Genomic DNA, 27,998 nt, shown 5'->3' with positions numbered 1-27,998 from the left:
TAATCTAGGGCTCGGATGTTTAGGAAAAGTCATATTTTTTCTTTGTCTCTATTTTCTGACCTGATTGGATTTTGGTGAAAATCAGGTGATTATTGTCACAATTAAGTGATTTTTATTTGTCATATAAATGCATATTTTGGCTATTTTTTGTCATAAGGTCTTATTTTGAGCTATTTTCATAGAAACATCATTTCGGTCATATTTCGGCGGTTTGGCGACAGCTGTAGCTGTGCAAAATCATTGTGAACTTTCCGAATGAGAACTAGCATTCACAAAACTGCTTTTCCATATCACATCCGTAGTTAACACAAGTGGAATACTCTGCCTCTTCTTTCAAGATTGCACAGGAATTGTTTTCCTACAGTTTGTCAGAAAGTCTGGCATATATTAAGTCGAACTTTGGAATTATATCGAGTGCAATTGCTCGTGTAGAAGCTGCTAGCTTAGAAATTCAGGCAAGTATTGAAATTGGGATAAATGTTGAACTTTCAGCACAACAATCACTTGGAATAGTTGGCGTCAGTGTAAAATGGAAACTTTAAAAAATGTGCTAAATCAAAGTGACGCTTTTCACTATGTTTGCAAGATAAATAATGTTCTTAGAGGAGGAGGCACCAGTACATTTCAGGATGAGTGCATACTCAACAGCCGTGATTTAATATTATTTAAATATGCACCAATATCGTCTTGTGACGTAGAAAGGAGCTTCTCTTCTTACAAGAACGTGTTAAGTGAAAATCGGAGGTCTTTCGTGTCTGATGCTTTGAAGATTAATCTTGTCATACAGTTCAATACCACCCGCGGAGAAGAAGGAAAACTTCTGTGAGTTTGCACTATTTGCCCTTCCACCATACCATAATGTATCGAAAGACATCTATTTAGTTCATTTCATGGTGCTCAATTTAAACTTTAACACATTTTAGTAATATTAATGTAATCTGGGCTTAAACGATCCAAAATATATATTTTTTTTAAATATGAGAAAACTAGAAATCAATCGTATACCACCAATGAAGGGTACCTGTTTTGACTTTTAAAATACTGTGTGATCTGATAATCTTAGCAAACTTAGTACTTTATAGGTATGTATTCAAACATTTTTTATAAGAAAATCGAGGACAATAGACTGTGAATAACTGCTAAACATGTATATTCAGAAAATGAATATGAAAGTAAGAATAAAGAATTTAGTTAAGAAATATGTATCAAAGGAATTGCCGTTTCGATTTATAAATTATTTTAAAATGGCCATATTTAGATTAATCATTTTCGGGTCATATTTTGTAATTTTTACGTCATATTTCGTCACTTTTGAAGTCATATTTGCTTGCTTATTTGGGCTATTTTTAGGTCTTAAACATCCGAGCCCTAGTTATTACGAATGATTTAGCGTGCATTATTTTTTCTGTCGTCGATATTTATATACTGCAACTTGTATTATGTTGCTTTTATATCCTAATACTCCAACCTAATACTACACTGTAATGGATACACAGGAACATCATACGGGAAAATAACCATTTGTCCTATCTCTACCAACAAGTAACTGAAGGTAATGCTTGTGAGAATCCTGAAACATCTTTACAAATTCCACTCTACCTATCTTGGATTGTCTGCATGATGTTCAGGGTATGTAGTAAAATAAATCATATTTATAATTTCATTAAATTCCAGTTTGTTTAGTTAAAAAATTTAGTGGAAGCATTTCACTTGTTTCAGTTCCTGTGCAGACTATCATACAGTTATCTTCTCTGGCAGACATAGGAGGTTTTATAGTGAAGAAGATCGTGGCTGAGGTAGCCTGTTCTGCTTGCAAAGGCAAGCTGATCACTACTAACTGCCATTCTGCCCTTGTGGATCTAATTTTTTAAGTGCGTCAAGAACTCCACATTCCATTACCCATCTGTAGATTTTTATCACTTTTGTGCGTAATACAGAAGTTCATAGAAAGTGCTGTCTCTAAGTTACCAAAGAGATATAAGAGAAAGAACTTGGAGAAATATTTACTGCCGTCTTTGAAAGTTAGTAACTTCCTCGTGTGCACTGAAAGTGAAATTCATTCCACTTCACTTGGTTAACTGGTCTCCAGGAACTTCATTTCAGTTATTATGAGACATATAGCTTCAGCAACAACTGAAGTGTTTGAGAAACCAAAATACTTGAATAGCAAACCCTTAATCTGCAAAGTTTTGCGTGTGTAAACTTTCTGCTTCAAGCCAAGACATGCTGAACCCATTGTTCAGGGGTCATCTGTCAGCACCAAACGGAGAAATCTGCAACTACTAATTTTCCGGAAATCGGAAATCTATTACAAGTGATTATTTTCATATTGACCATATTGAAGTTCGATTATTAAATGTTAAACATTCATTTTTTGAAACCACCTATTCAATACTGGTTGAGTCTTTATGACTATAATAGTGTCATTACATTAAGTTTGAGTATGGTACATGTTTCGCCTGGCATTGCAGGCATCATCAGCCATTAATTCTATCTCCAAGTCAGAGCTCTGAGTGGATGCTATTTTAGGATTAGCATGCTATTTTAGGATTAGCATCCACTCAGAGCTCTGACTTGGAGATACAATTAATGGCTGGTGATGCCTGCAATGCCAGGCGAAACATGTACCATACTCAAACTTAATGTAATGACATTGTTATAGTCATAAAGACTCAACCAGTATTGAATAGGTGGTTTCAAAAAATTAATGTTTAACATTTAATAATCGGAAATCTCATGAGCATTACTTTCTGTTACTTGTTGGTAGGGATAGGATAAATGGTTATTTTCCGGTATGATGTTCCTGTGCATAGTGATATCGCATGTTTTAGATATCCATTGTGAGTTCTCGTTGTAGGTCGCTCATGGCTAAAGAAAAGCTCCACATTAATAGCTTAGCAGGAAGAATGTATGATAAGGGAAAGAGTTCCATAAATGATTGGGGGAAAACGGATATTGCCGATGCTTAAATTATATCGCAGCAGGCTATGGACTGCACTCCATTACTTTTGTTTTGGACTTACTTATTTTTGTCTTGTACTCCTTCCCCAAGACTCTGTCCATACTATTCAGCAATTTGTCCAGGTCTTCAGCAGTCTCAGATAAAATAACAATATCATTGGCAAATCTCAAGGTTTGGATTTCCTCTCCTTGGATTGTGATTCCCTTTCCAAATTCCTCTTTGATTTTGTTTACCACCTGTTGAAAATGGAAAGAGACAAACTGCAGTCTTGCCTCAATTTTTTCTGGATTGCTGCTTCTTTTTTCAAAGCCCTCGGTTCTTATCACTGCAGACTGATTTTTATATGGATTGTAGATAATTCTTCATTCTCGGTATCGGATCCCAATCACCTTCATATTCTCAAGTAGCTTGGTCCAATCAACATTATTGAATTCCTTTTCTAGATCTACGAATGCGTGTACATGGGTGTGTCCTTCGTCTAAGATCAGACGTAAAAGTCAGGATTGCTTCACGTGTTCCTCCATTTCTGTTGAAGCCAAAATGATCTTCTCCCAACTCGGTTTCAACTTTTCTTTGCACTCTGCTGTAAATAATACGTGTAAAAATTTTGCAGGCGTGAGATACTAAACTAACGGTGCGGTAGTTTTCACACTTATCAGCACCAGCTTTCTTGGGAATAGGTATAACAACATTCTGCCAAAAATCGGATGGCACTTCTCTTGTATCATTCATCTAACACACTAAGTAGAATAACCTTGTCTTGCTGGTTTCTCTTAAGGCAGTCAGTAATTAAGAGGGGATGTCATCATTTCCAGGTGCCTTGTTCCCATTGAGGTCTCTCAAAGCTTTGTCAAATTCTGACCTCAAAACTGGGTCTTGTATTTCATCAGCATCAACAGCCTACATCTTTATCTTGACACAAGAGTTGGAGATGTTCCTGCCATCTTTCTGCCTTGTCTTCTTTCCTTAGACGTGGTTTTCCAGCTGACCTCTTAATATTCATACACATAGTTTTCTTTTTTCCAAAGGTTTCCTTGATTTTCCCAGTTGTATGATCAGCTGAAGATGACCTGAATAGGGTTCGAAACCGGTCCTGTATACTAATGTGACATAGATATATTTTAGAAGCTATATATCAATAAAGTATTGATTAGGTGGAAGATTCCCATCTTTATAATTGTGTATACTAAACCATCAATACAGACATGAAACTAATTGACTATAAGACTATAATATCAGACAGATATCTGTTGAGAGACCAGACTAATGAATGGATCATCAAAAAGGGGATAGCAGCCTTTTGGAGGCTGCAAGTGTGGCAGTCTAGATTATTGACTGATATGCCCATTCTTCTTCGCGGAGCCTACAGTTAATGGAACATGTCACCTAGACATGTTGGAGCAGTATGTTGTGCCACAACTTCTTCGTAATGTGATCTTTCAGCAAGATGGTGCACCATGCCATTATGCAGAAGTTGTGAGGGATTTCTTGCATCGTGAGTTCCCAGATCGCTGGATTGGGAGAGGTAGTCCATCAATTGCTTGGCTCCGTAGAAGCCCCGACATTATGCCACTTGATTTTTTACCTGTGGGGGTTTGTCGAAAATCAAGTGTACCAGACACCAGTTCGTGATCTACCAGATCTGCGTCATCGCATTCGTGCAGCTATCGCAAATGTTACGCCTACAATGCTGCAGAACACTTGGAGAGAAGTGGAATATCGATTAGATGTCTGTCGCGCCACTAATGGTGCGCGTATCAAGGTTTATTAGGTATGTAAACAAACATTTTGAGTTACCCTACTTGTAGAAACAAATTGCAAGTAAATATCTCCACTACTTCTCAGGTTATTAAATTTTATATTATTATACCTTTAACCCGGACATCTTGTATTAGGTTCTGTGATCAGCTGAAGATGACCTGAATAGGGGTCGAAACCGGTCCTGTATACTAATGTGATATAGATATATTTTAGAAGCTATATATCAATAAAGTATTGATTAGGTGGAAGATTCCCATCTTTATAATTGTGTATACCCGTCTGATATGGTTGCAGCTGCAGCTTGGCTACCTGCTTCGCTGGGACGCGCAGGCCTCCCCACCTCGGCAAGGTCACATGGTTCGCGTGGGAGGTATCTTGCCTTACAAACTGGGAATCTTGCATACAGTGCCGAAATGTTTATGGTCACTCTCCAACAATATATTATAAAATTTAACTACAACGTAAGATAACATATCTGCAGATTTATAAACAAATAATATTGCACATACAAAGATAACTTTCTTCTAAGCAGAATTGCTCATTGAATGTAATCGAAACAACGGTTAAACATAACGATATATATGGCATTAAGGCAGCAGATGTAAACAAGATAACTAGATTCTATACCATACTGACGACCAAGCCAATGACTGCGATGGTCATATGATAATGTCTTTGCAAGGCCTCTTTTTCATCGGCCTCAGTATATACTTAGCATTTGAGTGTCTTTACTTAAAATTTACCAATATTACTTCAAACTTTGTGAGAAGGATTTTCCATTTCCTTCTCCCTTTATTACTACATGTTTATTCGGTTTGGTACAGTGCTCAAAAAGGTTTTGCATATTCTGGTTTAGTTCACTTTTTATTTTGCTGTGTGCATGTATGTACATTATACATTACAAGGAGTATATACTGAGAGAAACAACAAGCAGTCAGCTAAGCAAAAGCAACAGAAATACAACAAAAGCACACATTTGGAAATGTGGGATTTTGAACACAAAATTTTTCGTTCACTTTGTGGGCAGGTCAGTACTGTGTAGAGCCATCTCGAGTCATGAGGCATGCTTGAACACAGTGAGGCTTACTCAGCGCCAATGAATTTACTTGTTTTGGGGAAGATTATCCCACTCTTCGATAGCAGCTTCAGTTGGTTGCTGAATGTTAGCAGGAGGATTAGGACAGTGGGCAATTGCTCTCTTCAGTTTATGCCTTGCATTTTCTACACAGTTTATGTCCATGGAATATGCCAGCCACACCATTCACTGTATACCATGTGTCTCAAGGAATTGATTGACCACCCTGGTTTGATGGGTATAAGCATTAACATCCAATAGCATAAAGCCCTCGCCCACAGTGGCAGCAAGTCCTTTAGCTGCAAGTTGGAGGATGTTGTCTCTGTATATCAGAAAAGTCGTGTAACACTGGATAGGAATCGAGGTGTACATTGACCAAACTTAACCCTACCATAAAATATGATGGAAATGGAATGCCTTTGCTGCTGATGATGACGCTCCAGATTGAAGGGCTCGTTCCATTTCTCACTAGATTGTCCTCAGACTAATGTTCTGTTGTATGGGTACAATCTTATGGTAACCTCGTCAGAAAAGAGTGTACGCTTCCATTGTTCGTGATGCCATGGACTATGAGTTGTTGCCCACCACACACCATCTGCCCTATGGTGTGGTTTAAGAGGAGATTTTGGTGCAGACCTCCTTGATATCAGTCGTCTGTCTTGCAGTTTATTTCGCTCTGCGCAGTCTGACACATTCACTTCGGTGGCCCTTGGAAAATCCTGGTGGAATGAGATGGCAGTAGCAGTGGGCCTTCGATGTTCTGAAAGGAATAAATACGATCCTCCGTGTGTGTTGTTTTGCCTGGGCTTACTGTGCATTGTTGACGAGCAACTGTTTGTGTCTCCCGGAACTTTTTCCATACTTGGAGGCATAACTCTGACTCACTCCAACATGAATGGCAACATCCACTTGCTGCTATCCCTCTTGCAGCAGTGTCACAATTCAAATGTGGTCAATAGCAGAAATGGGTACTCTTGCCATGTTTACCATATTTTGTTAAGAGGGAAGCCATACTTTCCAGTGTCAGCTCAGTTGAATGTAACTTAAAAGCTCTCCAGTCTGTCGAACACACAAGTTAAATATAAATATTACACTGTAACATACCTGTAAAAAAGAACCCCACACTATTAAACAAGGAATAAAAATACATGCTATTAAACAAAGAATGAAGAAAGAAAGGAGAACATGTCATTCTTTGTTTAATAGTGCATATTTTTTATTCCCTGTTCAATAACATGATTTTTTACAGCTATGTTATAGTGTAATACTTATATTTAACGTGTGTGTTCGACAGACTGAAAAGCTTTTAAGTTACATATGTTTACCATAGTTATACACGTGCTAACTATACACTACCAACCTTACAAGTGGTGATGTTAAACTGACCGGGATGACACTTGCCTTCAGTCAAACAAATATCAAACCTGATCTGGGTTTAGCATTACTAAGTGTCTCAGACATTGGGCTACAGTGCATACTCTAAATATGTTTGAGGTACCTTGACATATACCACATGAAATTGTAATATACAAAACTTTTGTTTTTCTTTAAGCACTGTAGGAAGAGTCCATTTTATCCTACTACTCAAGAACACATTTATGACTGATAAATTTGTTGCTGTTTTGTGCAGGTTACATATCTGTTCCCAGTCTCTCGATGTAGTGTACAATCCAACTGCAGTAAAATGGTTAGTCGATTTTTTCACTCGTCCTCATCACAAACCAGATTCTCAGTTACGGATGGCAGCTAGACACCGCTACGAGATCATGAAGCAAAGAACCAAAGAGGAGCTTATGAAGAACTGGGCGCAGATTTTAGAGGGAGATCTTGTGAGTTTGTTTAATTTATCCATCCATCTGTTCTCAGGTTATTATTATACATTATTTAAACTCTTGTGTGGAATTTATTTGACAGTGACATGCTAGATACTATGTGGCCTTGCTTGTAACTATGTTTTTGTTTAGATACAGTATTTTAGATGAGTATTTGTGTCTTTCACTGTGTAGTTCCTTTTCTGAATTGTCAGCATGGTGACCTTCAGTTCAGAGGGCCTCGGGTTCGATTCCTGGCCGGTCCAGGGATTTTAGTTGTGTCTGGTTAATTCCTCTGGTGTGGGGCTGGGTGTACATGTTTGTCTTCATGCATTCATCTTCATACACATATGACACATCACACTAGCAGCCACCACAGAAACACATAATGATGAATACATCCCTTCACATTGGTTTGACATCAGGAAAGACTTCGACTGTAAAACTGGGCTTAGTTCACATGTAGTGCCGATCCCATATAATTTGGAAAAGATCTGGAGAAGGAAGAAGAAGGGGAAGAACCACTGCCGCCGCCACGTTCTGTCAAGATTCCATCCCTGGTCTACTATGGCTTAGAACATTTAGGTCAATTGTAATAGTTCCCTCTCTGTGTATTGTTATTCCCTATTCTTCAGTTTCCTCATTTTCTGCATCAAGGTGTAAAGTGTAATTAAATTTCTCCTTCATTCTTTCCCCAGATGACAATATCATCAGCAAATGACAATATGTTCATTGTAGTACCTCTGTGTGTGATGTGCTGCAGGTAACCGTACTTTAAATCGTGCTGCAGCAAAATTTTACAGGACAAGCAGAAAACTTTTAAGTGAGAAAAAAAATTGGATTTCTCGATTTTAGCACCATCTGTCAGTGCGATCCTTAAATTACATGATGGTAGCATCAACACCGCTCTCAGGAAAATCTCTTAAAAAGCCCCTCGAAACAGGTAAAAAATGAAGTGGCGTATGGCTTTTAGTGCCGGGAGTGTCCGAGGACAAGTTCAACTTGCCACATGCAGGTCTTTTCATTTGACCTCGTAAGCAACCTGCACGTCTTGATGAGGCTGAAATGATGATGAATACGACACATACACCCAGCCCCCGTGCCAGCGAAATTAACCAGTTATGGTTAAAATTCCCGACCCTGCCGGGAATCAAACCTGGGACCCCTGTGACCAAAGGCCAGCATGCTAAGCATTTAGCCATGGAGCCAGACTCCAAACAGGTTATCCTTACTAACAAAACCATACCGTAAGCTGCAAGTGAGAATTTAACTTAAGGTATGGTTTCTATTATGAAGTTTCTGTGAATCTTCTTGTAGTACAGCATTATATATTGTATGTAAACAATTTGTTATGGTTAAAGCGAAAGACCTAGATACCCAGGCTGTGTATTTTACTTGTTATTTTAGCTGAAGCTTGCTCGCAGTATGTGCGGCCTGTCACACTGGCATGAGACACATGGCTAACTAAAGATAACACCTACAGGTGCTGCAAATATGGAGTGAGAGAAAATTGTTTCAGATATTTATAATTCCTTTTCTAGTAGTGCCAATATTCCTAATAATGTCCAGGAAGTTTGTAATGATTACTTCTCCTCTTGTCTGAACTCTGATGGTGATGTGAATAATAATGAATGACAGAGTGAATGGTTTCACAGTTTGGGTCACGTACCTGTCAGCTTGCATTCGGGAGATAGTAGGTTCTAACCCCACTGTCAGCAGCCCTGAAGATGGTTTTCCATGGTTTCCCATTTTCGAAGCATTTTCCTTAATCAAGGCCACGGTCGATTCCTTCCCACTTCTATCCCTTTACTGTCCCATCGTCACCATAAGACTCATCTATATCATTGCAACGTAAAGCAACCCATAACCCCATGGCACTACAGCCCTTGAAGAGCCTTTGCTTACCAAGCGACCGCTGCTCAGCCCGAAGGCCTGCAGATTATGAGGTGTCATGTGGTCAGCACGACAAATCCTCTGGGTCGTAATTCTCGGCTTTTTAGACCGGAACTTAAAAAAAAAAAAGAGGCTTTCCATGTGTCCATGCCTAATCAGTACTATGATAGGCCAGCAGTGACAGTATGCATGCAGGTCACTGCTTTGTACTTTATTTCCTTTATGAATCAGTGTATCGGAAAGATTGTGCAGTAAAACAGAGTGTATATGTTACAAATATCATGTAATATAAAACATCATGCAACACCATACTTCATTTTATGCCGTCGCTCAAGCTGTATGCAGCATATTCCCCAATCGATGGAATTTCTGGCGCAATACTCACACCCGAGTTCTTGGTTGTTATATTCAAAGAAAAAGTGTAAGAATTATGCCAGTAAAGTATTACTGTGATAGTTAAAGTATTGTTGTTTATTTAAATACTAGTGTGAACTGTGTTATTCATATTGTTTATTTAAATACTAGTGCAGTATGAATGATCGTTTTCAATTATATTGATTATTTAAGTACTCCACCTGGGAGGGTGTAGGGGTGGTGTAATTTATCTCAGTAACTGAGCTGCTGGTTTCCCACCCAGGAGGTTGATGTTCGTATCCTGGTTGATACTGGATTGAGATTTACATCTCAAAAATTATGTGACATCAGTCGCCTACCTTAAAACCCCAGCCAAAAGCAAAGTGAGCTTGGGTGGTTCCAGTGACCCCAGAAATAACTGGGATGAAATGAAGAATGTTTATTTAAGTAGTAGTTGGGTAGAAGTGAACAGTCTGTTAAATTTTTAATTTTAATTTCCCATAAGGTAGAGTACAGCTGTGCTAGTTATATTGTTTTGTTTAGTTATTAGTATCATGGGAATGTATATTTAAATAATAGTCTGGTATGCCTGTTATTTATGCTATTACAAATAATCGATTGTAGAAAGTTATATGAAGACTACCATTATTATAGAAATGATGGATAATAAGTACTGTGCAGCTCCAAATATCAATCTTATAGAGTGTAATACACCAGTAACTCAAATTTTAGAAAGGTTTAAGAATTATTTTGATGTGTTAGATAATTTTTACATTTTTCATTCATTCATTCATTCATTCATTCATTCATTCATTCATTCATTCATTCATTCATTCATTCTTACTTAGTGTTATTGCTTTGTATCATTAAATTAAGTAATTTAATAGATATATACTTACCATATATTGTATTAAGAGTTGAATCATGGCTGAGAAATGATATAATGGATGCAGACATTTTCTCATGGAACTGGAGTGTGTATCATAGAGATAGGATAGGAATGGTAGGAGGGGGAGTATTCATTTCGATATAAGAAGAATTTGTAAGCTACGAAAAAGTTAAAGATGAAAAATATGAAATTCTAGGTGTTGGGCTCATTTCTAAAGATAGTAGGCAACTTGATGTCTTTGGAGTGTACAGACCGAGAAAGGGTAGCATTGATGCTGATTCAGAATTATTTGATAAGATGATCAGCTATGTGAGAAACAACATGGAAAGGAATGTGATTGTAACAGGAGATCTCAATTTACCAGATGTCAATTGGCAAGGTAATGCGAACGACAGGACCAACATATGGCAAATAAGCTAATATGGGAAGGGCAGCTGATTCAGGAAGTGATGGAGCTAACTAGAGGGAAAAATATCCTGGATGTGGTGCTGATAAAACCAGATGAGCTCTATAGAGAAACCGAGATGATAGATGGTATTAGTGATCACAAAGCTGTTTTTGTCGTAGTTAAAAAGTAAATGTGGTAGGAAGGAAGGTCTTAAAAGTAGGACTATTAGGCAGTCTGATAAAGCAGGCATGAGGGAGTTTTTAACCCATTCACATACCATATAACTGAACTTATTTATGCCTTGGTGTATCATTTCTTTTCATTACTTTACATGATTTTATCACCAACACTGAAAAAAGCATGCTTTGCAGCAACTTAATGAGAGGAAATATCCAAACTACTGTCAGATGTAATTTGTGAAGTCTTTATGTGTATAGTGGATCATAAAACAGTCATATATGTGCAGCGCCACCTTGTACCGGTGGCATTCAAATGAAGATTCCTTCCTCAGACCCCGTGTCACACAGACTTTGCATCTCCTTAATGGGATAACCTTCTTCGTTGTTGGGGGTATTTTGGTTGGAAAGTGTCCCCAGTGCCTCCCCTGAAGTCTCAGTGGTGTATCCCCAGGGCTTGCCAACATCTGTTCAGCCAAATTGACCGGAAGTTGGTAAAGCCTATTTGCTTCGTGTCAGGGTTGAGGAGGCGATGAATGATGTTGGAATTCAGAAGTGTCATGTCTAGCATGTAGAAGTATATTGTTTTGTATCCTTTTACATACTTCTTCATCAAGGGGAATAATGTGAGACTCTGGTCATGGGAATCAACACGACCCATTCCACAGTTGTAGTCAACAACAAGATTGGGTCTGAACTTCTTTTTTCCATCATACTTTACCACTTCAAGGAAATCTGGCCTTCATTTCATCCATAGATACAGGAAATCGGTGCGGTTCAGAGGTAGCGTGCCTGCCTCTTACCTTGAGGCCTCGGCTTCGATTCCCAGCCAGGTCAGTTTTTTTTACCTGGATCTAAGAGCTTGTTTGAGGTCCACTCAGCCTACGTGATTACAGTTGGGGAACTATCTGATGACTTATGAAAGCCAAGAACAATGGCCGAGAGGATTAGTCGTGCTAACCACACAACATTGCGTAATCTGCAGGCCTTCCGGCTGAGCAGCGGTCGCTTGGTAGGCCAAGGACCTTCAGGGTTGTTGCACCATGGGGTTTGGTTTGGCAGGTTCAATCCTGTCTCAGCCCGATGGTATTTAAGATGCTAAAATACATCGGCCTTGTGTCTGTAGATTTACTAGCACTTAAAAGAATTCCTGCGAGGTAAAATTCCAGCACTCAGCATCTCAGAAAACCATAAAAATGTAGTTAATGGAATGTAAAACCAATAACCTTATTAAAAGTAATAGTGTAAATAGATATGTTTAAGAGTTGGGCTGACCGAGCAACAGCTGTGCTGTTTAGGTCACATAGCTCTCGGCTTGCATTTGGGAGGTTGTGAGTTTGAACCCCACTCTCGGCAACCCTGAATATGTTTTTCCATGGTTTCCCATTTTCACACCAGGCAAATGCTAGGGCTGTACCTTAATTAAGGCCACAGTTACTTCCTTTCCACTCCTAGCCCTTTCCTATCCCACCATCGGTGTGACATAAAGCAGACTGTTAAAAAAAAAAAATTGGGCAGAGTGGCTCAGACAATAGGCCTTCTGACCCTAAGATGGAGGTTTGATCCTGTCTCAGTCCCATGGTACTCAAATACATCAGGTATTGGTAGATTTACCGGCACGTAAAAGAACTTCAGTGGGATAAAAGTCTGGCACTTTGGCATCTCAAATAAATTTTAAATAGACAGTGGGACTTAAAAGTTATTAATTATACTACACAGAGAAAACTGAACTGTGATAATTATTGTAAATAATTTGTAGGTACAGTATATTTTGTGTATTGTGTACAATAGTGGAACTATTTCATCATCTGGGTTTGAGTAGCATCATGCTGTTCTCTGACCCTGTTAACAGTTCCATCCAAATTAGTGCATTGTTCAAAAAGGAAAAGAAAAAATTTAAAACCTCTCTCCCTCTCGGTCTGTCTTTCTGTCTCTCTCTGTATGGAAGTCTAAATAAAATCTGTATCATGATTTATATGGTAAACTCATGTCTCTTTCTCTATATGTAGATTGATCGCAAAGTTTGGGATATTGAGTTGGATATATCTGCACCCCAGATCATACTAGTGGAACACTTCTGTGATAAAAACTCTCTCATTGTTGTGGTTGACTTTGGGAAATTTCACTTTAGCAACCAGACTGACATTGAAACACTGAAGAACAGCAGCCAGGTGAAGGATAGTGAAGAAGAGGAAGAAGGTGAGATTGTTAAGATTCATAAATCTTCTTCTTATACTACTCTAATTATTCTGATTAGTCTGTATTATTGCAAAGTTAAACAGCTTATTTGATGAGTACTGATTTTTTTTTTTCCCCCTCTCTTCTTGCTATAGATGAATTCCAAACACCTTGTTCTACTCCACCGGGAAGTGAAGCTAGTGAATTAGAAGTTCAACCATTTCTGTCAGCATCTCAAACTTCAAATGATCTAATGAATAGTTTTACCGAACAGGACTTGCATAAGAAACTCTATGACAGGTGAGAATGTTATTTATCGGTACTTCTTTTACTAGATTTGTGATATACTTCAGTGTTTTGATTTCTTTGGCTTTGCCTTAGTGATTTAAATACCTTCTATAAATTTAAGATATGAGTAATTTTAAATTCAACTTGGTGCTGTTATGAATAAATGAATATTGATTGTAAAAAAAAAGATACATACATTAAATTGAAGCAGAAAATTGTAATGCTAGTGTGGTGGCAAAGGAACAGCCTTGAAAGGATCAAATACAAACTATGTAAGTACCTTTCTATTGCTATTTGTCCCAGTCCTATATTACTTTCTTTCATGAAGGGTTGACTGTCAAATTTTGTCACCATTTACTACCTTATGAGACTGCTCTGCAGAAAAGTCGGTTCTAAAGCCCAAAGAAGTACTAGGTTTGAGTTTTAGACAGCTATGTCCAACTCTACCATGAAGGCTCTGGCTTTCTTTCCAGCCCCTCATTAATCAGCGACTTCACCTATGTAAGCACTCAGGTATAGATATCATTATGGCCAATTTACTCCACTAAAACTCTTTCTTCTCATACTGGTGAAGATTTAATTTCAAACGTTCTATTTTGTGTTTCAGATGAGGTCTTGCATTACTCATTTTTTTATACTTTCCATCTTTTCTGTTAGCCAGTACATGAAGTAATGAGTAATGAAACAAATTGACTCGCTCATTGCCTTGTTAGCCTGCAGGAATATATTTTGAAGAAATGTATGGAATATTTTTTTCATAACCTTGGCCGTCGCATTGAATCCTGACAGGTTGATCCACATATCAATGCTTACGGAGGGCATTTTAAACATTTCATGTAAGAAAGACTTTCATGTGGTATGCTGGTACCTTCTGTTCGTGTGTGTTTTCAATGAATAATGTAGAGTTGTAGAAAAAGAGTTTTAACATGGAAATAAAGCATTTCTGGACGCATGTTCATATAACATATTTTTTTCTTCTACATGTGAGGAATGTGTCCTAAATGTTTGGCCATATTTTATTGTTACTTTCTTTGTATGATTTTATGTAGACTCATCTTAAATATGCCCAGCTCCGTGGCTAAATGATTAGTCCAAGGGTCCCACATTTGATTTCTGGCTGGTCAGGGATTTTAACTTTTATTGGTTAGCTCTGATGACTCAGGGACTGGGAATTTGGGCTGTCTTCATCATTAGAATATATCATAGGTAGGCCCATATCCTCACAGACACGCAGGTTGCCTACATGAATCAACTAGAAATACCTGCATCAGGCCTCTCTGGAGGCCACACACCATTATTAATTAAAAAACGTGTGATCTTACTGAAATACATAATATTGATTAACATAAGTCTCAAATTCTCAAGAGATATGATTCTTTTTTTTTTTTTCTTCTTCTTTTTTTTTTTAAGTTGCTAAGTTTGTAGTCTCTAGTTGGTAGTGTCTTGTGTACTGGAAGGGAATGTTCTAGGCAAAAAGGGAAAAGAACAGCAGTTTGTATGATGATCTGAATATCCTAGCTGATAACAGAGAACTACATTTGCAGCAACAAGCAAGAAGATACAATCGGGGTTTGAAACATGTACTGTTATTAAAAGTTTATGTGTACTGTATTGAATAGGTCGATTGAGCTTTTATAATTTCTTTGTAAGAAATTTTGTGTAACTATAGCGTAAGTCAATACAGTCAGATCATGAAGTTTATCACATGTAAGCTGCATTCTTTTCCGGTCATTTAATCGTTTACGCTTGATTGTGAATGGACAGTGCCCCAGTGTAGTTTTCATCCACTGCTAAACTTATAGACTTAAACTAGTTCTTTCCCAATCTGTGAGCTTCATCAAAGATTGTGAAATATTTTCTTTTTTAAGACATTGAAGAATCTTCTACAGTTTTTATCACATTCCACAAAATGCACATATGCACAACTTTGGTTTTAAGGTATGGTTTCCACATTCTGATACATTTAAATGGCTAATCTATGATTAGCTGTGAGCTTGCATCTGGGAGATAGTGGGTTCGAATCCCACTGTTGGCAGCCCTGAAGATGGTTTTCCATGGTTTCCCATTTCCACACCAGGCAAATGCTGGGGCTGTACCTTAATTAAGGCCACAGCTGATTCCTTCCAACTCCTAAGCCTTTCCTATCCCATCATTGCCATAAGACCTATCTGTGTCAGTGCGACGTAAAGCCACTACAATAAAAGAAAATTTGATTGATCCACCTTTTTTTCAATATATATACACTGACTGACAGAGCAAATGCAACACCAAGAAGGAGTGGTCAGAACTTTATGCCAATTGCAGGGTAGACTGACGTCACTGAGGTATGCTCATGATGTGAAATGTGCCGCTGTGCTGCGCACGTAGCGAACGATAAATGGGACACGGCGTTGGCGAATGGCCCAATTTGTACCGTGATTTCTCAGCCGACAGTCATTGTAGTACGTGTTGTCGTGTGCCACAGGACACGTGTATAGCTAAGAATGCCAGGCCGCCGTCAACGGAGGCATTTCCAGCAGACAGACGACTTTACGAGGGGTATGGTGATCGGCAGGCTCTACGAGGTGTACAGATGCTTCCGTGGCTAGCGTACTCTCCGGATCTCTCACCAATCGAACACGTGTGGGATCTCATTGGACGCCGTTTGCAAACTCTGCCCCAGCCTCGTACGGACGACCAACTGTGGCAAATGGTTGACAGAGAATGGAGAACCATCCCTCAGGACACCATCCGCACTCTTATTGACTCTGTACCTCGACGTGTTTCTGCGTGCATCGCCGCTCGTGGTGGTCCTACATCCTACTGAGTCGATGCCATGCGCATTGTGTAACCTGCATATCGGTTTGAAATAAACATCAATTATTCGTCCATGCCGTCTCTGTTTTTTCCCCAACTTTCATCCCTTTCGAACCACTCCTTCTTGGTGTTGCATTTGCTCTATCAGTCAGTGTATATAAAATTGGATGTTGGTATGTTTGAAGCTAATAGACTCAAAAACTACTGGACCGATTTTGCTGAAATTTTCACAGTTTGTTCTTATTACATCTGAGAGGGATTATGAAGTGGTTTGAACGAAATCTGATTGGTAGTTCGGCACTAAGGGGTGAAGAATAAAATAGGGGAAGATAAGCAAACAGCAAGGCAAGTCCGATCAGCGGGTTGCCTACCCAACAGTGTGTGAAGATTAAGATGTGTTCCTTAAAACTTATTTCTGCTTTTATCTGGAAAATTTACTGTAGGGACAAGAAACCCCTAGCACCCCTAAAGGAAGGGGGTGAAACATAAAAATCCGAAAATGACAATATCAATGACAAATTCATAGTCTTTGGGGTAGCTGAGATGAACTGTGACACACTGAATGCCGTTTAAGACAAAGTTCGTTCCCTGTCGGTATAGTAAACATATTATGACTTACTGTTTGGGAAAGAAAACTGTAGGGCAAGGCACACATACGGGCGGGATCGTACAACTGAAGATGTTACAGATGTTAAAAATGGTATTTGGAATCTTCTTTAAAAATAAACACATTTTTTATTTTTGGAAAATCCATAAACTATATTATCGGTATTAAATGTTCATAAAATTATTCAAATGGGTAGGAAAACAATATGACTATGACAGGCATATCAAGATGAGTTATCTGACCTATTTATAAGGAATGCTGTGGAGCAGCGCATGGGTCCACTAGTACATAATAATAATATATAATAATATTGAGAAAAGGTGGATCAATGAAATTTCCTTGTATTGTATGTTATCTCCTTTCAATACGGACCAGATATGAAGTTTTTAATGTTGAATGAGTAAAGCCTCTAGCAAAAGAAAATAATCTATGATTACATAAGCTTAACTTATCGTCTAATTTTGGACTTAGCTTAACATCTAATTAGTACATGTTTCGTCCCGATTTGTGGGACATACTCGGCAAAAAGAGCATGCAGTACAAAAACTGACAATGACAATAAAACATTAGGTGATTTAAAATTGTTTAAACACTGGTAAAATTTTTGGTAAAAGTAAAGGAAGCATGGTAATGCTCCAGTCTATGAAGAATAACACTCACTAATGAAAAAGGTTTGCCGAGGTTTGTTTTCTTTTCTTCCTCTTCTAGGAGCTAGTTGTTACTGTCATTAACACTGTTGTAATTAGATTAATATTTACAGTTGGTTGAATGTATATGTGTGAAATTAATGCTGTTTACTTAAGTTCTTGTGGATTTTAAGTTTTTATTTGGACATTGGGAAATTCCTTTAAACCGTAGTTGAAGTTTGGTTGGAATGTTTTGTTATCTTTCGATAATACATGTGTAGTTAGGAGTCTGAAATGAAAAGAGAAGAAAAGAATGGTTGTAGAGGTTAAAAAAACCTTGTAGTGTTGGAAATTGTGAAAAGATGACAAATTGCTCACCTCTTCGCTGTTCCCATTGGGCTTGCTTCGAGTATCCTCCTTGTTGGCTGAGTATATGTATTGAGCAGCTGATGAGTGAGAGGGTCAAGAGGGAAAACTGAGGGGAAAGTAGGGGTAGTGTTGAGGTGAATGGAACTAGTGGAGGGTTGAGAACAGCCGTATTTGTTGTTTTTTCGGTTTCTCTTTTCTAATTTTGTTTGTAAATCTAAGTTTGAAATCTTTTAGGAATATGTTAATGCTTTCAGTAATCTCATTAGTATTAAATTTAGGATTCTGTTTTTATCTATTTCAATATAATGAGTTCAAGGATATTCATTTTTCTTTTTAATGCTATTTGTTCGGGGCGTCGACCTATAGAGATCTTTTGCCCCTACTTGCACCATATGATATGAACCTGTGTGTAATTGGAATTGCAGAAGTGTAGTGTGTTGAATGTGAGGAAAGGAATGTTAAGGACGACACAAACACCCAGTCCCCATTTACAATTAAAAACCCCTGACCTGGCTGGGAATCAAACCCGGGGTCGCCGGGTGACAGGCGGACGTGTTGCCCCCCTGCACTGCAGGGCCAGACAAGGATATTCATTACTTTATCTTTATTTAATGTATGTAGGATTGTTGAATCTTTCTCTTTTGTGGTAAATTTATTATTTAAGTCTGTCACGTGTGAACTCATGGCCGAATATCTATTGTGTCTCGCTGCTTTGATGTGTTCCTGGTATCATAATGAAAAGTTTCACCCTGTTTGTTGAATATAAGATGTTTTGCAATCTGCACATTTTAGCCTATATATTCTGGAATTTAGGTATCTCTTATTTTTTGTTAGGCTGGGATGGTTATAAGTAATTATTGATTAGTGTTGTTTGCTAACGTAAGAAATTTCATTTTTTTGTCTATATTGAACTGAGAATTACGTTGTAGTGTTGTTTGTATGGAAAGCTATATTGAAATTATGCCTATTGAAAAAATTGGTAATTTAGTAGATGTTGCTGTTATTGTAGGTAAAAGTGGCAATTTCCTTCTTGTTAGTCTGTACTTTTATGAGTTGTGTTTGTGGTTTGCTTTTGATTTTGGTCGATAGTTTGTCAATGTAGTTTTTCATGTATTCATTACTGATTACTATTTTATATATGAAGTTAATTAATTTTTGTAAATCTTTATGTGATAATGGAATATTTGTTTGGCTTTCTAAATATTGTGTAGGACAGTTTCTTTTTCTTTCTTCCTTTTGTTAAATCTAAATGATTGATTTTCCTCTTATTTTCAGTTTCCATTGTAAATTAAATGTATGGGTCTAAATTATTAATTTGTGCTAGCAAATCTGTGCTATTGTTAATTTGGTAGTCTATTATCACAAAGATATCATCTACGTATCTCAGCCAGAGCACAATTCCCTTAGCATTATTTAGTTCCTTATTTTTCTATATGTTCCATATTAATTTCAGCAAGAATGCCAGAAGCTGGAGCTCCCAGTGTCAGTCTTTTTTGTTGGTGTATTGTGGTGTTAAATGAGAAGTAGTTGTTATTAAGAGTAAAGTCTAGAAGGGACATAAATTCCTCTATATCTTGGATGCTCGGTTTGTTATTCTGCATTAAATTCTTCTTGATTAAAATGAGTGTTTCTTTAAGTGGAATATTAGAATACATTTTGGGGACATGTATGCATTTAAGGTAAAGAAAGGCTTATGTTTAATGTTTTTGGTAATGTTGCAGAATTCTATTGAGTTTTTTTAATGAAATTTTACTTTGGAAAGTATAATACTTTTGTAAGAAACTATGGATGAATTTTGAAGTTTTTTAAGTAGGACTATTCCTAAAATTGGTCTTGTAGGAATGTCGGCTTTATGTATTTTTGGTAAAGCTCGAGCTAATGGTAATCATGGGTTCATATTCATCAAATTAAATATTTCATTGTCGCTGAGAATGAATTTTATATTTTTTAACCATTGTTAACAACCAGGAAATTACCTAAGATTAAGTTGTGGGAACTACAACAGATTGAAAAAAGGACCGACTATCAGGACAGTATAAGAGGACAACTGCATACAGAAGAAGTGGAGAGTGGTGAGGTAGAGTGGACAAGATTTAAAAACACCTTGATGAAAGAAGCAATAGAGGTTTTGCCGGAAGACAACTGTGAGAGTAAGGGAAAAAGAGAGACCCTGGTGGAATGAAAGAGTAAGATCCTCAATAAAGGAAAGGAATATAGCACAAAAAGAAGGAGATAAGGAGAATCCAAGCCAGAACAGGTAAGGGATGAGGGGAAGATCAGAGACCTCCAGCAAGTTTACCGGGACAAGGAATTGAGAGTTAAAGGAGTAGTAGAATATTTTTTGTTATTTGATATTTGTTTTACGTCACACCGACACAGATAGGTCTTATGGCGACGATGGGACGGTAGAGGTAGTAGAAGAGGAGAAGTTAAAGTGCTGGGAGAAATTTACTCAAAAAGTGAAGGAAGACAGCAGAGGCAATATCAAACTATTGTTCAGAGTGATCAAAAACAAAAGGAATTCAGTTGAAACCATCAAAGCAATTGGGGATCCTAATGGAAACCTGGCCATGTGGTGGCCAGCTGGTGATGTTCAATCAGTACTTTATACCAATCTTAAATCAAACTGGACAAATTGAGGAATGATGTGGTTAGGAAGGAACCTCCCATTATATGGGCAGAAACAGAAGCAGCACAGACATGATTAAAACACCAGGAGTCCAGGGTTTACAGTGGCTACACAGAGTGCTCAATGCAGTTTGGAAAGACGGTAAGATACCTACTGATTGGAGCAAGGGTGTCATTATCCCCCGGTTTAAGAAAGGAAATTGCTGAAAATGCTCCAACTACCGGGCTTAAGATTCTTGAGAAAATCTTAGAGAGCAGATTGCAAGTCATCTTAGAGCCACAGTTTGAAGAGGAACAGTATGGCTTCAGGCCTAACAGGTCCACAACAGACCTAATCTTCAGTGTCCGTATGTTAATGGAAAAATATTGGGGAAAAGACAAAGATCTGTTTATGGTTTTCCTTGACATTGAGAAGGCATATGACAGCATTGCAAGAGAGATATATGGGAATGCCTTAGAAAAAGGAATGTGCCAGAGGGACTGGTGAGGAAAGTTTAGATGCTGTATGAGAACTGTACCAGCTGTGTGCGATTGTGTGACGGACATTCATCCGAGTTCAAGACCGAAAGTAGAGTCTAGTAAAGCAGTTCACTATCCACATTATTGTTTATCACCATCGTAGATGACGTAATGAAGGAGGTCAAGAAAACCTCTGGTGAACTAAATGCAGTGGCCTTCGCTGATGATGTTATGATCTGGTGAGAAACTGAGGAAGAAGTACAGTCGAGACTCAATGAATGGAAGGTAAGTTCCAGGAGTTCAATCTCAAGATAAGCAAACTCAAAACAGTAGTGATGGCAATAAACAGACAGGGACAACCAGCAAACATCATGCTAGGAAACCATCCACTAGAAAGTGTGGAAAGCTTTACATACCTCGGCAGTGTAATATCTTGAGATACACTAGCCAGAAAGGAGGGGGCAAATAGAGTGCAGATGAGCTCTCACTTTTACCAGCAAGTACAAACACTCCTCTGGGATCCCAAAGTACCAACAAAATCAAAGCTGGTGATGTTCAATCAGTACTTCATACCAATCTTAAACCAAACTGGACAAGTTGAGGAATGATGTGGTTAGGAAGGAAGCTGGGATTGTTACATCATTGTTAGATCGGGTCAGCATGTCCAGACTGAGGTGGATTGGGCATGTAATGAGGATGGAGCCAACAAGGACAGCATATGTTAACTTGGAGAGACATGTGGCAAGAAAACGGATGGTGGGAAGACCAAGAACCCTCTGGATGGACATTACAGATCGGGGAAGGACACTGGATGATATCATTAACAACAGAACGTACCTCAACAAGACAGAATGGAAGATGCTCGCCAACAGTACGCGGGAAACAGGAACTGTAAAATGATGATGATGATTAACAGGTTTTTAAGTTTGATGAAAGTGTTGTCTGAAATGAATGATTCTGCTTTTTGTATATAATCTGTTTGTGCATGATGACTGATACTTTTCCTTTGTCTGCTTTGGTAATTATAAAATTATTTTCTTGAATCTTTTGTTTTAAATCTTTAATTCCTTGGGTAGGAGAGTTGGATGTGTTAGACTTCTGAGTTTTAAAAAGTTCTTGGAGTTTCTTCTTGACATCGTACCTTATTTTTGTTAGTCTTTTGTTATTGAGATATTATTTGTTCAACTTCGGCAATGGTGGTGATGTATTTTTTTCTGTTGATAGCTTAGCCAATTGTGTTTTGGGCCTTTACTGACAATCTGTAGTACTGTGTCTTCTAAAACAGCCTCAGTTAAGTATTTGTAGTTTACGTAGATGATATCTTTGAAATAATAGAAGACAAAATTAACAATAGTACCAATTTGCTAGATTAAATTTACACTGGAAACTGAAAATAAGAGGAAACTCGGTTTTTTAGATTTAACAATAGAAAGGAAAAAAAGAAACTCTGCCCTACACAATATTTAGAAAGCCCACCCAAACATTAAATACTATACGGAATGTTTTGCACCATCCCAAAGCACACAAAAAAATTTCCTTTTTGAGCATGCTCAACAGAGCCTACAATATTCCATTATCAAATAAAGATTTACCGGGCGAGTTGACCATGCGCGTAGAGGTGCGCGGCTGTGAGCTTCCATCCGGGAGACAGTAGGTTTGAATCCCACTGTCGGCAGCCCTGAAGATTGTTTTCCGTGGTTTCCCATTTTCACACCAGGCAAATGCTGGGGCTGTACCTTAATTAAGGCCACGGCCGCTTCCTTCCAACTCCTAGGCCTTTCCTATCCCATCGTCGCTATAAGACCTATCTGTGTCGGTGCGACATAAAGCCCCTAGCAAAAAAATTTTAAAAAATTTTAAAAAATAAAGATTTACAAAATAAATTAACCTCGTATATAAAATAGCAATCAGTAACAGATACTTGAAAAACTACATTGACAAATTATCAAGCGAAATCAAAAACAAACCACAAACACAACTCGTATACTTACTTACTCCTTGGCGCTACAGCTCCTGTAGGGCCTTGGCCTCCTGGACAATCTGCACCCATGCTTCTCTTTTGACTCCTCTGGTTCTCCATCTTCTAACCCCCATCCTTCTCAAATCCTCCTCCACGCTGTCCAACCATCTGATCCTCGGTCTTCCCCTCATACGACGTCCTTCTGGTTTCCCATCTAAGACTTTCCTTACTGTCCTGTTCTCTGTCATTCTTTCTATACGTCCCAGCCATCACAGTCTACTACTCGTTATATCTGCTACTCTATCTGGTTTATTATACAGCTCTCTGATTTCCTTATTATTTCTGATTTGCCAGAGTCCACCATCCTTTATTGGCCCATAGACTTTCCTAAGTAACTTCCTTTCCCATCTCCATAGCAACTCCTCATCACCTTGTGTCATAGTCCAAGTTTCCGCACCATACGTCACCACAGGTCTCACAACCGTGCGGTAAACCGTCAGCTTCAGATTCCTACTAAGACTCCTTGCTTTAAATACTTTGACTAAGGCAAAGTGACTCCTATTACCAGCTGCTATCCTGGCATGTATTTCTTCCTTCATATCATTGTTTTCAACTTCCATTGACCCTAGATATTTTAAGCTTTTGCAGCATTCATATTCTTTCCCATTCAAATTCCCATATTTTTCTGCTTCATTATACTTTTTCCTAGACTTTAATGTGTACTTAGTTTTTGACTGATTAATAATCAGGCCCATCTCAGCCCCATAGTTTTCTCTTTTTATCAACTTCTCTTCCAGATCCAGTTTCCTCCTGGATAGCAAATCAATATCATGTGCGTATGCAAGGTCTTGTGTCACTCGATTAAACAATGTTCCACCCAGATTGCTCCCTTGTATTATTCGCATTACCTTCTCCAAAGCAATGTTAAACAGAATGGTGGAGAGTACATCACCCTGTCATAATCCTTGGTTAACTTCAAAAGCTTTAGATAAAGTACCTTCAACCTTTACTTTACATACTGTTGTTGCTAGAGTCATTTGGACCAATCTTCTCAGTTTGTTAGGTATTCCTGCCTCTTTCATTGCCTTCCATAACTGAACCCTTCTGATACTATCATATGCTTGTTTAAAATCAATAAACAGCTGGTGAACATCAGTGTTATACTTGTAACATTTTTCAAGGATCTGTGATAGTAAAAATTTGGTGCATAGTAAATCTATTAATTCTGAAGCCACCAGCCAAGTTGTCCATGTGGTTAGAAGCGCGCGGCTGTGAGCTTGCTTAGTGGGTTTAAATCCCACTGTTGGCAGCCCTGAAGATGGTTTTCCGTGGTTTCCCATTTTCACACCAGGCAAATGCTGGGGCTGTACCTTAATTAAGGCCACGGCCACTTCCTTCCAACTCCTAGGCCTTTCCTTTCCCATCGTCGCCATAGGACCTATCTGTGTCGGTGCAACGTAAAGCCACTAGTAAAAAAAAATATATATTCTGAAGCCGCACTGGTAATATCCTAGATATTCTTCAATGTATGGTCTCAGCTTTCCAGCTATGATTTTCCCTAAGATTTTTTAAGCAATACATGGCAGTGCTATTCCTCTATAATTCCCACAGTTTGCTTTATCATGTTTCTTATGTACAGGGCAGAGTATTGCTAAATTCCATTGCTCTGGCATGTTCTCCTTTTGCTATATCTCTACCATAATTTCATGCAACCACCTTGTTAGTTTCTCCCCTCCACATTTTATCATTTCTGCAGTGATGTTGTCTTCTCCTGGTGCTTTATTGCTTTTAAGAGCATTATTCCATTTTTAACTTCTTGCAATGTAGGTTCCTTGATTGGTTCCAGGTTCACCTCCCCTCTACTTTGTTCTTGCCCACTCTCTTCTATCTGCACATCTTCGACCTCATCTTCAAATCCTGATTCCTTACTTAGCAGTTCACTAAAATATTCCACCCATCTAACATCTGATCTTTACCTCCAATCAGATTTCCTTCCTTATCTTTACAGAAAACTGCTCTGGGTTGAAATCCTTTCTTATTATTTTTTACACTTATATAAAACTGTCTAGTTTCCTGAGGAGTCATTCGCTCTTCTAATTCTCCAATCCACTGTTTCTCAAATTCTCTCTTCTTCCTTCATTCCTTGTCTGCTTCCTTTCTCTTCTCTCTGTATTCTTCTACAGTAGTTCTTGTTCTCTAACATTGTCCTTTTTGCCTCATTCCTTTCTTCAATCTTCTCCCTACAATCTTCATCAAACCAGTGCTGAATCCTTGATTGTTTCTTTCTGCACAAAACAGTTTCAGCCATTTTGTGTATTATACCTTTAACCATTTGCCATCTTACTTTAGTATTCTCTCGTGCCCAATCTTCCACTTCATTAAGGCTATTTGTCAAAACCATTGCATATTGCTGTGCTATATTTTCATCCTTTCTTAATTTAGCATCATCAAACCTGGGTATAACAGCTCTCTTATCTCTCTGTAATTGACTATCCTTTGTCTGTATTTGATTCTTACCAGATAATGATCACTGTCTCCATCTGTGCCTCACAGCTATCCATTTCCAGGCTATCTGAAGCGTGTCGTCTGTCTATAAGCACATGATCTTTTTTTTTTTTTTTGCTAGGGGCTTTACGTCGCACCGACACAGATAGGTCTTATGGCAACGATGGGATAGGAAAGGCCTAGGAGTTGGAAGGTAGTGGCCATGGCCTTAATTAAGGTACAGCCCCAGCATTTACCTGGTGTGAAGCACATGATCAGTTGGTTGTTTGTGATCCCATCAGGGGAGCACGATGTTACTTTCCTTATATTCTTCCTTTGCCTCCATGTGCTTTTAATATGCATGTTATTACCCGTAGCAAAATCAACCACCGGGCGAGTTGGCCGTGTGGTTAGGGTCGCGCAGCTGTGAGCTTGCATCCGGGAGATAGTGGGTTCGAACCCCACTGTCGGCAGCCCTGAAGATGGTTTTCCGTCGTTTCCCATTTTTACACCAGGCAAATGCTGCGGCTGTACCTTAATTAAGGCCACGGCCACTTTCTTCCCACTCATAGGTCTTTCCTGTCCCATCGTCACCATAAACCTATCTGTGTCGGTGCGATGTAAAGTAAAATAGCAAAATAGCAAAATAGCAAAATCAATCAACCTTATGTCATTATTGTTCGAAACCTCGTGCAAACTCTCCTTACCATCTGTTTTCCTGTAAGCAATTTCTCTTCCCACTTGGGTATTGAAGCCCCCATAACCACTTTAACATCATGCTTTGCCACTAGTGCTAATTCTTGCTCCAGTTGTTCATAAAAGATATCTTTCTCTGCTGACTCTGCATCTTCTGTTGGTGCATATATACATATGAAAGATATATTGAAGAAGCGGGCACTGGGCGAGTTGGCCGTGCGGTCAGGGGCGCGAGGCTGTGAACTTGCATCCGGGAGATAGTGAGTTCGAATCCCACTGTTGGCAGCCCTGAAGATGTTTTTCCATGGTTTTCCATTTTCACACCAGGCAAATGCTGGGGCTGTACCTTAATAAAGTCCATGGCCGCTTCCATCCTACTCCTAGGCCTTTCCAATCCCATCGTCGCCATAAGACCTATCTGTGTCGGTGCGCGTAAAGCCACTAGAAAAAAAAAAAAAAAGAAGCGGTCTTTTACTTGTAGAACACAAATTATCAACAAGGTGTGTGTCTCAGTTGCAAGTATTCTCACTTCCATTCCATTTTACCTCTTGTACTGCTAGCACCTTCACTTTATATTTCTTCATTTTGTTTTTCAGATTCAATAATCCTCCAGGTTTATTCACCGTTCTTACATTCGATGTCGCAAAATACAAATTCATATGCCGTTTCCGTTGCCAGGGTCTTTTATCTATTACATCCGTCCGGTTACCTTTGTCCTTTGGTTCCATAACAAAGAGTTTTTTTTTTTCCAGGGTAGGGTTGTTGAACCCACGCCCAGCCCTCAACCTGGAGGACCAGGGTACTGCTCTTAGTCTGGCTCATCGCCTTAGACCAGTCCAGCTTGGGTGGTCCTACCAGGAGCCGTAGCTCTCGCTGGCATAGCTCTAAGGGTCATTTGAGCATGCAAGCCTCCAAAAAACACCCGGCAATGCCATATTGCCTTCGTCAACGTGGCAGTACTGCACCCGTTAACACTAGTCAACAGCCGAAGAACATTGAGACACCTCAGGGGTTCTCAGTTCGCAAATAGGACGCCCAAGTAAAATAACCAAGGATATGGCATGCATAGGGAAACTAATTGAAATTGTGGCATGTAATAAAGAAAATACAGAGTAAAATTCACATATGGCATGGTTTATTAAGAAAAACAAATCTCCGATTGTCATCCTTTAATAACTATGATTGTGAAAATGATCGCTAATATAATTTAAAATGCAGCTCTTGACGTACAAACAAAATAAATCAAATGGGGTTGTACGATTTTTCGCCCTATCTTGGCCTAACAAATCACCATTACATATTTATTTCGATAATTTTTTTCAGGTAAACAGATTTCATTTAATTAACTGAAAGTTCTGGGTTCTGATGATCCACTTGGAAATATTAGAAAGAAGAAAAATTAAATTAAATTTTGTATGATAATCATATCAAGTTTTCAATTATATACCCAAAGTTTAAATTTTACCATGACATAATTTGATGCTATAATTTCTCTTTAAACTTAATCGACTCAACGAAATAATTATCTGTTCAGTTACCAGTCGCTTACTGGATTAGCGAAATTAAATAAATGAACTAAAGTTTGGAAATATCATGAT

The 27,998-nt window shown here is 38.5% G+C and overlaps 1 protein-coding gene across 1 annotated transcript in view; it reads left to right on the top strand.

The window, feature by feature from the left end:
- The window catches only part of Vps13D (vacuolar protein sorting 13D), an 866,734-nt gene that overhangs the window by 155,212 nt on the left and 683,524 nt on the right, over window positions 1–27,998 (top strand). Inside the window, 3 exon segments of the mRNA XM_068226303.1 lie at window positions 7,429–7,627; window positions 13,319–13,508; window positions 13,643–13,787. Coding sequence (XP_068082404.1) covers window positions 7,429–7,627; window positions 13,319–13,508; window positions 13,643–13,787 — 534 coding nt within the window.

Source organism: Anabrus simplex, chromosome 2 (assembly GCF_040414725.1).
Source record: "Anabrus simplex isolate iqAnaSimp1 chromosome 2, ASM4041472v1, whole genome shotgun sequence".
NCBI classification, from domain to species: Eukaryota; Metazoa; Arthropoda; class Insecta; order Orthoptera; family Tettigoniidae; genus Anabrus; species Anabrus simplex.
The sequence above is the reverse complement of the archived record's forward strand: the minus strand, read 5'-3'. Positions and strand labels throughout refer to the sequence as shown.